Source organism: Schistocerca serialis, chromosome 3, assembly GCF_023864345.2.
Source record: "Schistocerca serialis cubense isolate TAMUIC-IGC-003099 chromosome 3, iqSchSeri2.2, whole genome shotgun sequence".
Taxonomy (NCBI): Eukaryota; Metazoa; Arthropoda; class Insecta; order Orthoptera; family Acrididae; genus Schistocerca; species Schistocerca serialis.
Window position 1 is genome coordinate 497281404 of NC_064640.1, and position 12510 is coordinate 497293913.

Here is a 12510-nt window from a genome sequence, read left to right on the forward strand (position 1 = left end):
AATGAAAATTATAATTTTAATACTATTCATTACGCAAAAAAACTATCACAGGTTTAATATTCGAAGAGATAAATACAAGTATAAATAATGATAATAGTAATAATAATAATAATAATAATAATAATAAGGCAAAAGCTGAAATGGCAGTTTGGTTAACAGGAACGAAACACTGACTGGATATACAATCAGTGTAAAAGTGATAATAGCACTTTACTCAGTATGTTCAATGTTACATACATGTTAATCTCTAGCAACAGTTGGGCAGAAGAATATGCTACACCATTTGAAATGTCAAAAGTATTTCTATGAGCTTCCCCAACGAGTTCAGGTGCTTCGTCAAATAGCTCAGTACAAACATCACCAAAGCAAAAGGCTGCATAACCACCAGCCTTTGCCTGTAATAACAGCTTTCCTCTTTCATGCTTAATTTCTTACATTCAACAGCTATTAACGACTACTCTTATTTTCTACCTTACACATCATAAATTAAATAAAGCACTATCGTAGCTGGCACCAAGTTAACAATCAGTACAACACACGGTATTTCACACATCTCAATGAACACTCAATATACATTGTTCACACAGCCAATATTTAGTATTGCTCATATAATAATTAATTGTATAAAAATAATTAAATTCTACTGTCCATAATGAAATAAATTTCACCCAATTGTTTAAAATGTACCTAAATGAAAATTTATTAAAATGTAAATGTATCTGAGGTGTCAGTCCACTTAAATGAATACAAATAAGAAGTGACAGCACACTTAAATTTCTGTATGTAAATGGCATTTTAAACATGCAACTTTTTATTATGCCTTAGTTCCACTTAACACTGAAGTCATGTAACTTCACTGTTATACCAGTCTATTATTTAGGCTCCTTTTTAAAATATTTTGTATAAAAAGCAGAAGTCAAACTTACAAAATCACTGCTGCTTCCAATCACTTTAATATAACATCTACCATTACACGGCCTTCAAAACATCAGTTTTTAACATGGAAACTTCAGTCATATTAGCTTCTCCATTATTAAAGTCTAATCAGTCTACTATAGAATGTGGCAATTACTTTTTATAATAAAAAGATTGTGACTTTCTGCAGGCAGTGATGAATATCAATGTTTTTAGAATATACAAATATCAAAACCAAAGGGAAGTGAACACCCATTCATTTAATCCAGCAACGGCACAACTTTTCAATCACTTTATGTAAAACTTACGACAACCACATTCAGCATAGTGTCATATTTTTCACTGAGAAAGTTTAATATAATTGTACTACTGACTTGTTCTACGTCATAGTTGGGCCTCACAATTACGATCCATGGAATCTGGAAATAATTAAAGTGTTACTACTGGAGTAATCAGTGTATCATTAAAATGTTACACATTACTTAAGCTTTAAGAAATAATCATAAATTTGTTACAACTATTTAAAAATGTTTACTAATTTCCCATCTTTCTTTCTTTCACGTGTCATGTTCATGGAGAATGATGTCCAGATAGTTGAATTTTATTCACTTTTCTCTACACATGTTTGCCTGTATCTTATAATCCTGATCAGCCATCAGACTAAAGCTTCATCTTCCACCTCCTCAAATTTTTCATAATCAATATAATACCAGAAGACTGTTAATATCAAAATGATTGGAAGCACTGGAAGATTATTCTCCTTTCTTTCACTTTTATTATCTTCAATTACGAAGTACTGTCTTTTGATATCTTGTGTACAGCCGAATGTGACGTATGTAAAACGTAATTGGTTTCCTTTAAGATGTATACGCAGTGTGAAACTTTTTTCCTTGTGCTTTCAAACTCTGCTACCTGCAACAGAAGAAAAGCACATCATGCACAAGTGAGAGGATGGGAGGATGGAAGGTCACACTAATTTTAGAAACTATTAATTCTGCACACAATATTGTGCCTGAAACAACAATGTTTGTAATAAGAAAAACAACTACATTTTATGTTGACAGTAAGTATTATGTCTACTGCTCAAAGAGTAAGTTTTGTTTGGAAAGAAGGAAGGAAGGAAGATTGGGTTTTAATATCTCATTGGCGACAATGTCATTAGAGAGAGTGACGGTTTGGATTGGGGAAGGAAAGTGGCCACGTCCTTTCAAAGGAAATACCCCAGCACTCATTACAAGTGATTTATGGAAATACAGAAACCTAAATCTGAATGGCCAGATGTGGATCTGAATTGCTGTCCTCTCCAGTAGAGTACAGTGTCCGATCAGTGCACAACTTCACTTAGTTCTTTGCTTGGATCCACTCCACAAACGCATAACAAAAATCTTATTGAAAATATTTTATGAAAACCCAAAGGGAAGGGCCATTATGAATACTGATGATCTCCATGCATGTGATGTTCACTAAATAGAAAGTATGACATATGATCTATCAACATATACTTGTTGGTATGAATGAAATGCACTTTGTGGATGAAGAGTTTTCAAGCCTTATGTTTAACATTGCTGCAAAAACTACCCAAGTCGAGTACCCTCCCCAACACAAACTTAATTTCATATCTCCAGCTTATTTTCCCCCTACATTGTCACTATCATCAGGGCTCTTCAGCACTGGAACAGTACCCCAGCGTTGAACATAATGGGGAAGTCCTGTACCACAGATGGTCTTATAGACTTTATAATTATAGTTTTTCCAGAGACATTTAAGTCTCTCACCTTTATCTACGATACTGATTGAAGCTGAAGAAATGAATTAAAATTTGTTTGCAGGATAGTCATGTATACGAGACAACCACAAATAAAGTTGTTATACAGTGAGAATGGAGTTTCTCACGATGACATTTTTGAAGAAAATATTTTCGGTTTTATAGCTGAGACAAATCTGGTCAGACTCAAGTTTTCGAAACTCACCAGCATTGTTTTCGTCAGCAGCAAATGACTGCAATGGTTGCTGCTGTGGTGTCTCTTAACAGCCCACAGAAAGCTTGTCATTGGTCAGTGTACTTCATTATTATGCCACGCTGTCACAAATCATGTCTGAACTGGTGGCACCTCCGCTCCCCTATGAATGTAAACTATTTGGTGAATATCTCTCTATTTTCACAGTGCTGAGACCTTACTTCAATGCAACCACTAAGATTATATCCTCTGTCCCAGCTTAAAGTGTTCTCACACATTCTAATTTTTAGAGTCTCTTTAATAGCAGAATCACAGTCTTTAGAAACATGATACAAGATTTCAGTTTCAGCAAACCATTGTTCTGTGCTTATACATGTGGCTTTGGTCAGCTACTGCTGAATTCTAAAAGTTCTCAGTTTTTAATGTCACTGGTGTGCCTCACAGTCACTATTTTGTTCATCACTAAATATTTTCAGTTTAGCACTTTGCATTTCTCTGGCAAAATATTTCCTCAATTTACATTATTTTTACTGCTGTATCACCATAACATAATCACATCTTAAACTGTGTATTGGAATTAGATCATAAGATGTCTCATATTATATAAATTTAAGGATATGAGAAACTCTGGTACAATAGAAAATAGCAAATCCAATACCTTCGGGACCTCGACGTTGCCTGATTACTGACGGCCATGTAAAAAAAGCAGTGTATGGAGGGTGAGACCCAAGGTAAACAATGGGTGACCAATCTTTGATTGTTTATAGCACAGAGTCTGCTTCCATTAAAGCCACAAAAAGTGTATAATACTAGACAAAACAACATTTTAGAGAACAAATTAAAAATTTTATTGCATACATCCTGTAATGTAATTTTAAGGTTTTATATTAAGTTCAGGACAGCATATGTGAGCTGTGGTAAAAATTGCTATTTTGAAGAGCACGCCGCAGAACGTTGTGTGAAGCAGTCGCCCTCCGTTTCTGGTGGTGGTGCCGCTGTGGCAATCGCAGCTTTGGTGTCTCCCTCTGGTGGGAAAGGGGAAAGGTTGCCTGTTAACGTGGATTTAAGGGGCGCTATGAGCTCGCCAGGGGGTCAGTCTGGGTGAGTCTGGAGTCAGTCTGGGGTCAGTCTCTCGTCCCCAGCTTGCTAGTCTGTCTCTCGTCCGAATTTGTGGTGCAGTGAGAGAACTCAACGAGTGATCACCTGGTCGGGGGCTTAGTTCCTGCATCTGAGTCTGCACGTTAGGCCGCCAGTCTGCTCCGGTTGCTCAGGCAATGGTCATTGGCGGTTGGATCAATCGGTTGGTCAGTCACGCACTGAGACACAAGGTGACTTGTCGCCTTGAGCGTCAGCGCATGTGAAGTCGCCACGTGAGTCCAGTGGGCTGTGCCGTATAGCGAGGGGTAGTGGCTTCGTGGCCGACACGAGAGCAACAGGAGTCAACCCATGAAATCGGTCTGGCCGGTGTCAGCTGCGACACCGTGAGATGGGAGATCGGCGCACCTTCCTGCGTCTGTTGAAGCGGCAGGCAGTGGACAGTTCGCGAGAGCGTTTTGGGGGTGCTGCACCAGGTCTTCGCCAGAAATCGCAGTTTATTAGAAGTTAAGTGATGGGTGATATGTTGTTTTATTTACTTGTCAAATTCTACTTGTTTTCTTGGTGAGGTCACCAGCCGCTTTGTTTTGGGGTCGTCCCACCATTCTTCTCCGTTTGCCCACCTGCAGGATGGTGGTTATTTATGAATTGGGTGGCCCATTTTTCCCTTGTGGAGTAGGGGTGGGTTAGAGCAACCTGCAGTTCGGGTTGTTCGGTAATCTCCCTATCAATCAGCCGTATGTTAATAGCTGCTTCTATCATGTTTGTCGGATTCGTGTGTTAACGAATTTATTGCTTGAAGTGTAACAGCCTAATTCCTGAAATATGTTTTTATCTTGCCTATCATCTTAAGAGGTGGTATATGTGTACTGTAGAGCATGTTTGGCCAACCTTGAATAATTTTATGTAAGATTGCATTTCATGGGCTTTTACTTAAATGGTCATTTTAGTATACAAAGTTGCCACCCTTCTATCGTAAGACTTTTCTTACAAGTTAAAATCAAGTTGCACCTTCGGTGGCAAGTTAATCTTTTAATTTTAATGTTTGTGACCATTTCCATCCCTCCTATGGCGTGCATAGTTTGTGTGAATTGTTAAAACTTTTACTTTAAGGTAATCTGGTGTGTTGCAGGTTTACACCTGTGTAGTCTTTCAGAGGTTGTTGTGAGCGGTCGTGACTACGGTCGTGTCAAAAGGGAGTGGCAAGGTTCTCAGCCCGAAAGCTCATACACTCAAAAATTTGTTCCTTTCTGCCTCTGAATAAATTGTAACTTGATATTTAGAGGGTGATTTTCTGCTTATAATTTTCCAGCTGTTTCTAAAAAAAAAAAAAAAAGCCTTTTAGGAATAAATTCCCATTTGTTAAAAGCAATTTCATTTTAATTTCATCAGTTACTCCCTGGCAACTACTTCCACGCTCACACAGTGTGATTAAATGTGTTAATGTTCTTGATGAATCACTAGTAAATAAAGTAAATTATTAAGAAAAAGTTTTGAAAGTAAATTCATGGTTCAATAAGGTTATACTGCAGTACAGTACTATGTATGTTTTATACCACAGTCCATGCAGTACTTCTATATTTTATTCAACTGAAATAAGACCTAATGTCTTTTGCTTTCTTGTGTCCAATTTTTCCTTCAAAAACTCGTTGCATATAGTACACAAGTTCATGAGTTCTGCAATACTGTCCGATTTGCTGCTTTCAGTAAATCTTATAAATGTATCAATAGCGGCAGCTGCTTCATTCCAAGTAAGTGAAGGTATTGAGTTTGTTGCATCATCCCCTTCTTCTTCATCGGATTTGATATCTGGTGATCGACGTTCTTGTTGCGGCCCTATCACACTTTCTACTATCAGTTCATCTGATATTTTTTTGACTACGAGTTCTTTATTGTCAATGCCTATGCAGTCCAAAACTTCATCTTGTGGTAAATTTCTTATTTTACTTTGAACAATATCTAATAGTTTAACAACAGCATCATTTTTGATTATAATAGTTGAGTCTGTTTCTTCTTCACAGGCTTTTGGCCAGAATTTTCGCCAAGCATTCCACAGAGCAGCAGGCTTAACTTTATTCCATGTCAAACTGGTTCCAAAAATAGCATCTTTAACATTAAAAAATAAATAAATTCGTTGGCTGGATCAGGGAAGTAACATTTGCTGGAAGATAAGTGGAGAATATATTGCCCGAGATCAATTCAGATGCAGGAGGGTGGGCTGTACCGTTATCTAGCAACAGGAAAATACACTTTTCTTATAAAAAATTGTCCTTAAACAATTCTGAAGTCATCTATGCATTGCATCAAACTTCTGAATTTCAGGACGAGCTCTGAATCAGTATAGCCAACTGTTAGAAAATACACTTTCAGATTCTGATAGCCCCAAATCACCATGGACCTGTTTACCTTTTTCCATAATCATGCACCAGTTATAGGTTTCCCTTCAGACCTTTCGGCACACAACCACTAGTACACAATTCCATCCAACTGATCTAGTTTGGGACTTTTCAAAGTCATCTGTGATTCAATGTCTTTTACAGCAGCTGTCTAGAAAGTAACCTTTTAAAGTTGACTTTTAACACCATAGATTATTGAAGAACCAGCCTGAAATTCTTCAATAATCCTATTTCTACTCTCACCTTTCTCAATCCAATTAATGATTACAAGCTTTTGGTGTATCGTAAGCTACCATATTTATGTTTGACTTTCACTTTGTCATGAGAGGTGCTTGGCTGAGAAACCTTCTCCACAACAATACACAGCACTACTGTAGTTGAGGCATAGGACAGCACTAAATGTGATTAAACTTTAAAACATCACTTTTTAATCAGCTGTACACAACTGGTGCATAACAGAAGCTGTCCGACTCGTGAAGCAAGATTACTGAATGTGCTTGACTGTCAGATGCCAGATTAACAAACTTTTACTGTATCATCCATATGAGGATAGAATTTCAGACAATATAATATTCTTGAATATACTGAGTCTTATGCTTTAAGTTACAGACGTGACAATTACAGCACACCTACAATTGCACCATTGGAGTGGCTTGAAAATAAGGAAAACAACTATGATTACTAATCAATACTATATTTTGTCAACACAGTCAGCACAATTTCAGATCAGCAAGCAGCTCATTGAGATTACTGATTGGTGCCTGAAAGCCCTGGTGGTCAGTGACACTAGTGGAGTGATAGCGGATTAATAGTCAACATGTACAGGATGTCCACAAAAGTGGAGGAGTAGTTATCTGAAACCACTACTAGATAGCAAAAAGTCTGGTGGCTGAAAAATCATGGAAACTTACAATGTGACCCAAGTGGGCACGCAAAACTTCTAAAAGTTAGAAATATGCTGGGAAAACATCAGATCAAATAACATAATCAGTTAATACTGTCATGTTGTTGATGGGACACACACCGTTGACCTATCTGCATAGAGGCTTCTCCACGAAGATCGGTGTGGAAAATTTGGGCTATCTTCCATGTTGTGTTCCTGTCTGTAAGCAATACTGCAGTCTAGTTACATTGAGAAGCCTATTTCAAGGGTCAATAGGTAATAATTGTCATTGCCTGTAGTTGCTTGTCCTGACATTCTCCAAATACCCTGTTTGAAAGAAAAAAACATGTTAGATTACACTTTAGAACACCAGGATATAGGTTCTCCTTATTACATCACCGAGATACAGAAGCACTTAGAGAGAGAGAGAGAGAGAGCGCAATGAACACACACACACACACACACACACACACACACACACACACACACACACACACACACTATAAGCTTTATACCTGAAAGAAAGATCCGACATCTAACACCACTTTCCATGTATGTCTATTTATACATCATTATCAAATATATTAAAGAGCATTCCACTTTAATGATGTGAAGAATCAGCAGTGTGAAGTGTCAGTTGTACTTTCTAGATCATTGTCTATGCCTTAGTCACATAATTACAATTTAGCCTTGAAACACAACCAAACAACAAATATTTGGTATACACGTGATAGGAGCCAACCTCATCTATGACAGCAAACATTACTGTTGTTACATATATACTTGAGGCAGACATACACGACTTTCCACAGAATAGGCAAGTGTATGGATATTACGGCACCAGGAATTCATGCTATAATGCACCATCTTCAAGATATAAAGCAAGTTCCTTTGATATGGGGCTCACATTGAAGGTAAGAATATTGTACAGATGTTTTGAAATTTAAACATGTCTACAAATGTAAGAAAATTTCACACACTGTTGTTGTTGTTGTGGTCTTCAGTCCTGAGACTGGTTTGATGCAGCTCTCCATGCTACTCTATCCTGTGCAAACTCCTTCACCTCCCAGTACCTACTGCAGCCTACATCCTTCTGAATATGCTTAGTGTATTCATCTCTCGGTCTCCCTCTACGATTTTTACCCTCCACGCTGCCCTCCAATGGTAAATTTGTGACCTCTTGATGCCTCAGAACATGTCCTACCAACCGATGCCTGCATCTAGTCAAGTTGTGCCACAAACTTCACTTCTCCCCAATCCTATTCAATACCTCCTCATTAGTTACGTGATCTACCCACCTAATCTTCAACATTCTTCTGTAGCACCACATTTCGAAAGCTTCTATTCTCTTCTTGTCCAAACTAGTTATCGTCCATGTTTCACTTCCATACATGGCTACACACACTACAGATATGATAATAGTGTCATCTGGTTCAGTACCCGGGGAGATATACGAGATCTGTTCAAAAACTTCAGGAACATTATTAATTTCGTGCCAATGGTGTGTTGGAGCGAAATGCAGTTGGCATCCCTGCACACACCTGTGTGTAATGTGTAATTGCTGGAAGTTTCATTGTTGTATGTCTATTAGTTATTATTCAGTGCTGCATTGAGCAGAACATTTTGTCACACAATTTGTGAATTCTGAGAAGGCAGACTTACAGGAGGAATGCGTCAGTATTAAATTTTCTGTGAAACGCAAGAAAACCCCACACAAAATGATGCAGGAAGCCTACAGTGATGAGTGCTTAAGCCGTAATCAGTGTTATTGGTGGTTTAAAAATGGCCAGATGGAAGTTACAGATTACCCTTGTTCAGGACGCCCTTCGATGTCTGCCAATGACGCTCATGTCAGGAATGACAGTCAAATTGTGCATGCCAATCAAAGACTGAATGTCCAAGAGATTGCAGAAGAATGTAACATTTCAGTTGGATCATGTCTTGAAATCCTGACACAGCATCTTGGAATGCATCATGTTGCCGCAAGTTCGTCCCTTGGCTCAAGAGTCAAGACCAGATAGACCTTCGCCTCACAATCTGTGAAGAGCTTTTGGATTGCGTAAATGAGGATGGGATGTTCCTTAAGAGAATCTTAACTGGTGACAAGGCGAAGATCTACAGTTATGATGTTGAGACCAAGGTTCAATCTTCACAACTGGTTGGACCAGAAAAATCTCATCAGGTAAGATCAAATGTCAAAGCCAAGCAATAGTTTCTTTGACTCTGATAGGTTTTGTTCATCGTTAATTCATCCCAAAGGGGCAAACTGTTAAATCGATGTACTACTGGGATATTTTGTGATGCCTGTGACAAAATGTGAGAAGGAAATGGCTTGAAACATGGTGAGACAATACACTGGCTCTTGCGTCATGATAACACACCCACATATTCATCTTTGTTGGTGTGTGACTATCGTACAAAAAATGAAATCGCTATGCTACATCATCCTCCATAATCTCCAGACCAGGCCACTGTGGACTCTTACTTTATTTCCAAAGTTGAAAACCCTGCTGAAAGGAAGATTTGGAATGACACATGAGATAAAAGGAAGTTTTCATACAGCGCTTCATGTGATCCAGCAAGAGGCATTCAAAGATTGATTCCAGAAGTGGAAATGGCATTGGGAGTGGTGTATCAATTGTGGAGGAGATTATTTCGAAGGAGATCATGCAGAACAAGTAAAAGGTAAGCACAGATAAATATTGTAGACAAAGTTTTGGAATTTTTTGATCAGACCTCATAGAGGGTGGTCACGAACAGGTTGAAAAGCTTGTAAGGGTACCGCAGAGTAGGCTGTGCTGAGAAATAACTGTTATCAAAAAAGTTTAAAATGTTGCAGTGTTTCAGAGTTAATTAGCATTGAAGTTAGCCAATCAGGGCATTGTGCACAAAAATTCAAGTGGCCCACCACAGACAGTGCAACCAAACATGTTCTTTGTTTCATATTCAAAAACCCAATAAGAGAGCGATACAAAAATTGGACATGCGATATAGTAAGGATTGAACCCAAGCCAAAGGCTGAGCAGTCTCATGCACCATCTACTACACTATGAGACTAACTGACACTAATCATATCTGTCGGTCTGAATTTGTGCATTGGATTGGATAACATCAGTGCTAATTAACTCTAAAACAGTGCAAGGCATTTTTTTTTAACAACTGTTTCTCAGCACAACCTACCCTGCAAAACACTTACACACTTTTCTGACTGTTTATGAGCACCATGCATATCAGCTGACATTGAAAATAAGGATGATCATCACAGATAAGTGTTACCATGAGCAGTGCTTGTTGGCAAACAATTATTTATCAACACCAGAGTATGGTTTTTCACAAGGAACAGTATATGTACACAACATATTATATAGGGCAAAAGTTATTTGACAAGCAGTAGCATGAAAACAACAGATCAATCTCTAGAATTCTGAATGGGTTGAGCCCATAGCACTTAATAGTATGTGCAGGAAAGTCTCCCAAACATTAAATTCGTGTAGTAAAAATGTTCTGGTGACTTCAGTGCAGTTGTCACATGGCTTATGTACAGCAGGCCATTAGCTCACTTCAAATGAACTGGGATCATACAGAACATTCTTAACTGAGTAAAAAAGAAACTTTTACTGCTTAGGTGGCACGGAGTATGTCTGGGACAGACAAGAAGAATAATTATTTCCTCATTCGGCCTCAATAATTGTTTGGATCTTGAGGGATGAAAGATTTAAAGCAACATACTCAACTGTGGAATCAAGTGCCAGTACTTTCTATGAAGTAATATTGACGAAACCAATTAAATGACCATTCCTTAAGCACCAGAGGGTCATTATGCTGGCCCAGAAATGTGTTTTCCAATACGAATCATGATCTCAATTGGAGGAGGGGAAAAAAGGAAGGAGGGGAGCTAGTAATGTTTACCAGAATGTAATTAGTAATAAAATTTTCTCAAACTTCTAGTCACATCATGTGATTAAATGTCCAGGAGATTTCAGCTCACTGCTCCTATGCAGTTGCCACATGGTGACTTCATATGACTGCTGCTGCCATCCTTACACAAATGAACTGCTGCCTGTGTCCACACCAGTGCCATATATGGTCATGTTTTCACTGCACATCCACATCATCCTACCGATGGCTGTGTCCCAAGCTGTGCTTGGTTCTAACATGGAACACACACGATGCTCAACTGAACTATGGTGGGGGCAGGTTGTCAACACCGGTCGCGATGCAGGTGCTGCTTTGTGTCGCCAGTGTTGCCCAACCGACCATTCTGACTCCATTCATTGAACTTTATTGTCAGAGGTTGTATATAGGTACTGAACATATATAATAGGATGAATGATGCATTATTTTCATATTTCAAACAACTGCAGCACAGTTCAGATAACTTTAACAGTCATACCCTAACTGCGCTTAATTTAAGATACATGGAACAAGGAACTTATAGTAGATAATTCTGATTGCAGTAAAATGACAAAATAAGAATTAACAAAACATCGTTAAGTACAAGAAACACACAATTTTCATATACCTATGCAATATGTGAAAGCAACTAGCTTACAAGATCAACTCTTAAGTAATTTTAGTTTAGTATTCACAGTGTTTCTCTCTATGATGAGTGGGTCTGTTCTCCATATAATAGCTATTCAGCTGAGCTGGAGAGAAACAAACCAAACCAATGTTCTAATCTACATTCATTCAGATCTATTACCTAGTTTGTAAACATCAATAAAACAAGTTCCCATGTAACTTGATTATACAATAATTTGTCACAAATACTGAGAGATGAGAAAAAGAAATTTATCTGAATGACATTACCTACTGACAGCCCCAGCCACACCGTCATCAAGTTGAAGTTCTTCAACACATTCATCTAGTTGTGCAACCTATAAAACAGTAGTCATTAATGTCACAAGAAATTTGCAAAATTACAAGGTGAGTATACTGACTGACACAGTGTAACAAGATATCTAGCTTTCAATATTGTTAGTTCCTTCGTCAGGGAAGAAAGAGCGATAGACTGAGTCAGAAAAAGAGAGGCATGTGACCCAGACCTCAGGTTGAGAGGGACCCTCTCAGGGTTCAAGTGACTTGCCCCTGCTTTATAAACAATGAAAAACATTTAGCACAAAATGCTAAACATGAAAAATCAGGTAACCTGGAAATAATGCTGAGGTCCCAATGAAATACTGTGTAATTTTTCACACTGTTTTTTTTCTTTTAACACAAAGCAAACAACATTAGATAAACAAATATAGCTGTTTTCCATCAT

General features: G+C 38.1%; 1 protein-coding gene across 1 annotated transcript in view; it reads right to left on the bottom strand.

Annotated features, from left to right (window-relative positions):
• Positions 1-1075: 1075 nt before the first annotated feature.
• Positions 1076-12510, bottom strand: part of LOC126469525 (serine/threonine-protein kinase GL21140-like) — a 215336-nt gene continuing 203901 nt past the window's right edge. Inside the window, exons 11-13 of the mRNA XM_050096645.1 lie at positions 12057-12124; positions 7389-7574; positions 1076-1827 (exon numbers count right to left, since the gene is read on the bottom strand). Coding sequence (XP_049952602.1) covers positions 7517-7574; positions 12057-12124 — 126 coding nt within the window. The 3' untranslated portion in view covers positions 1076-1827; positions 7389-7516. The remainder of the gene's footprint in view (positions 1828-7388; positions 7575-12056; positions 12125-12510) is intronic.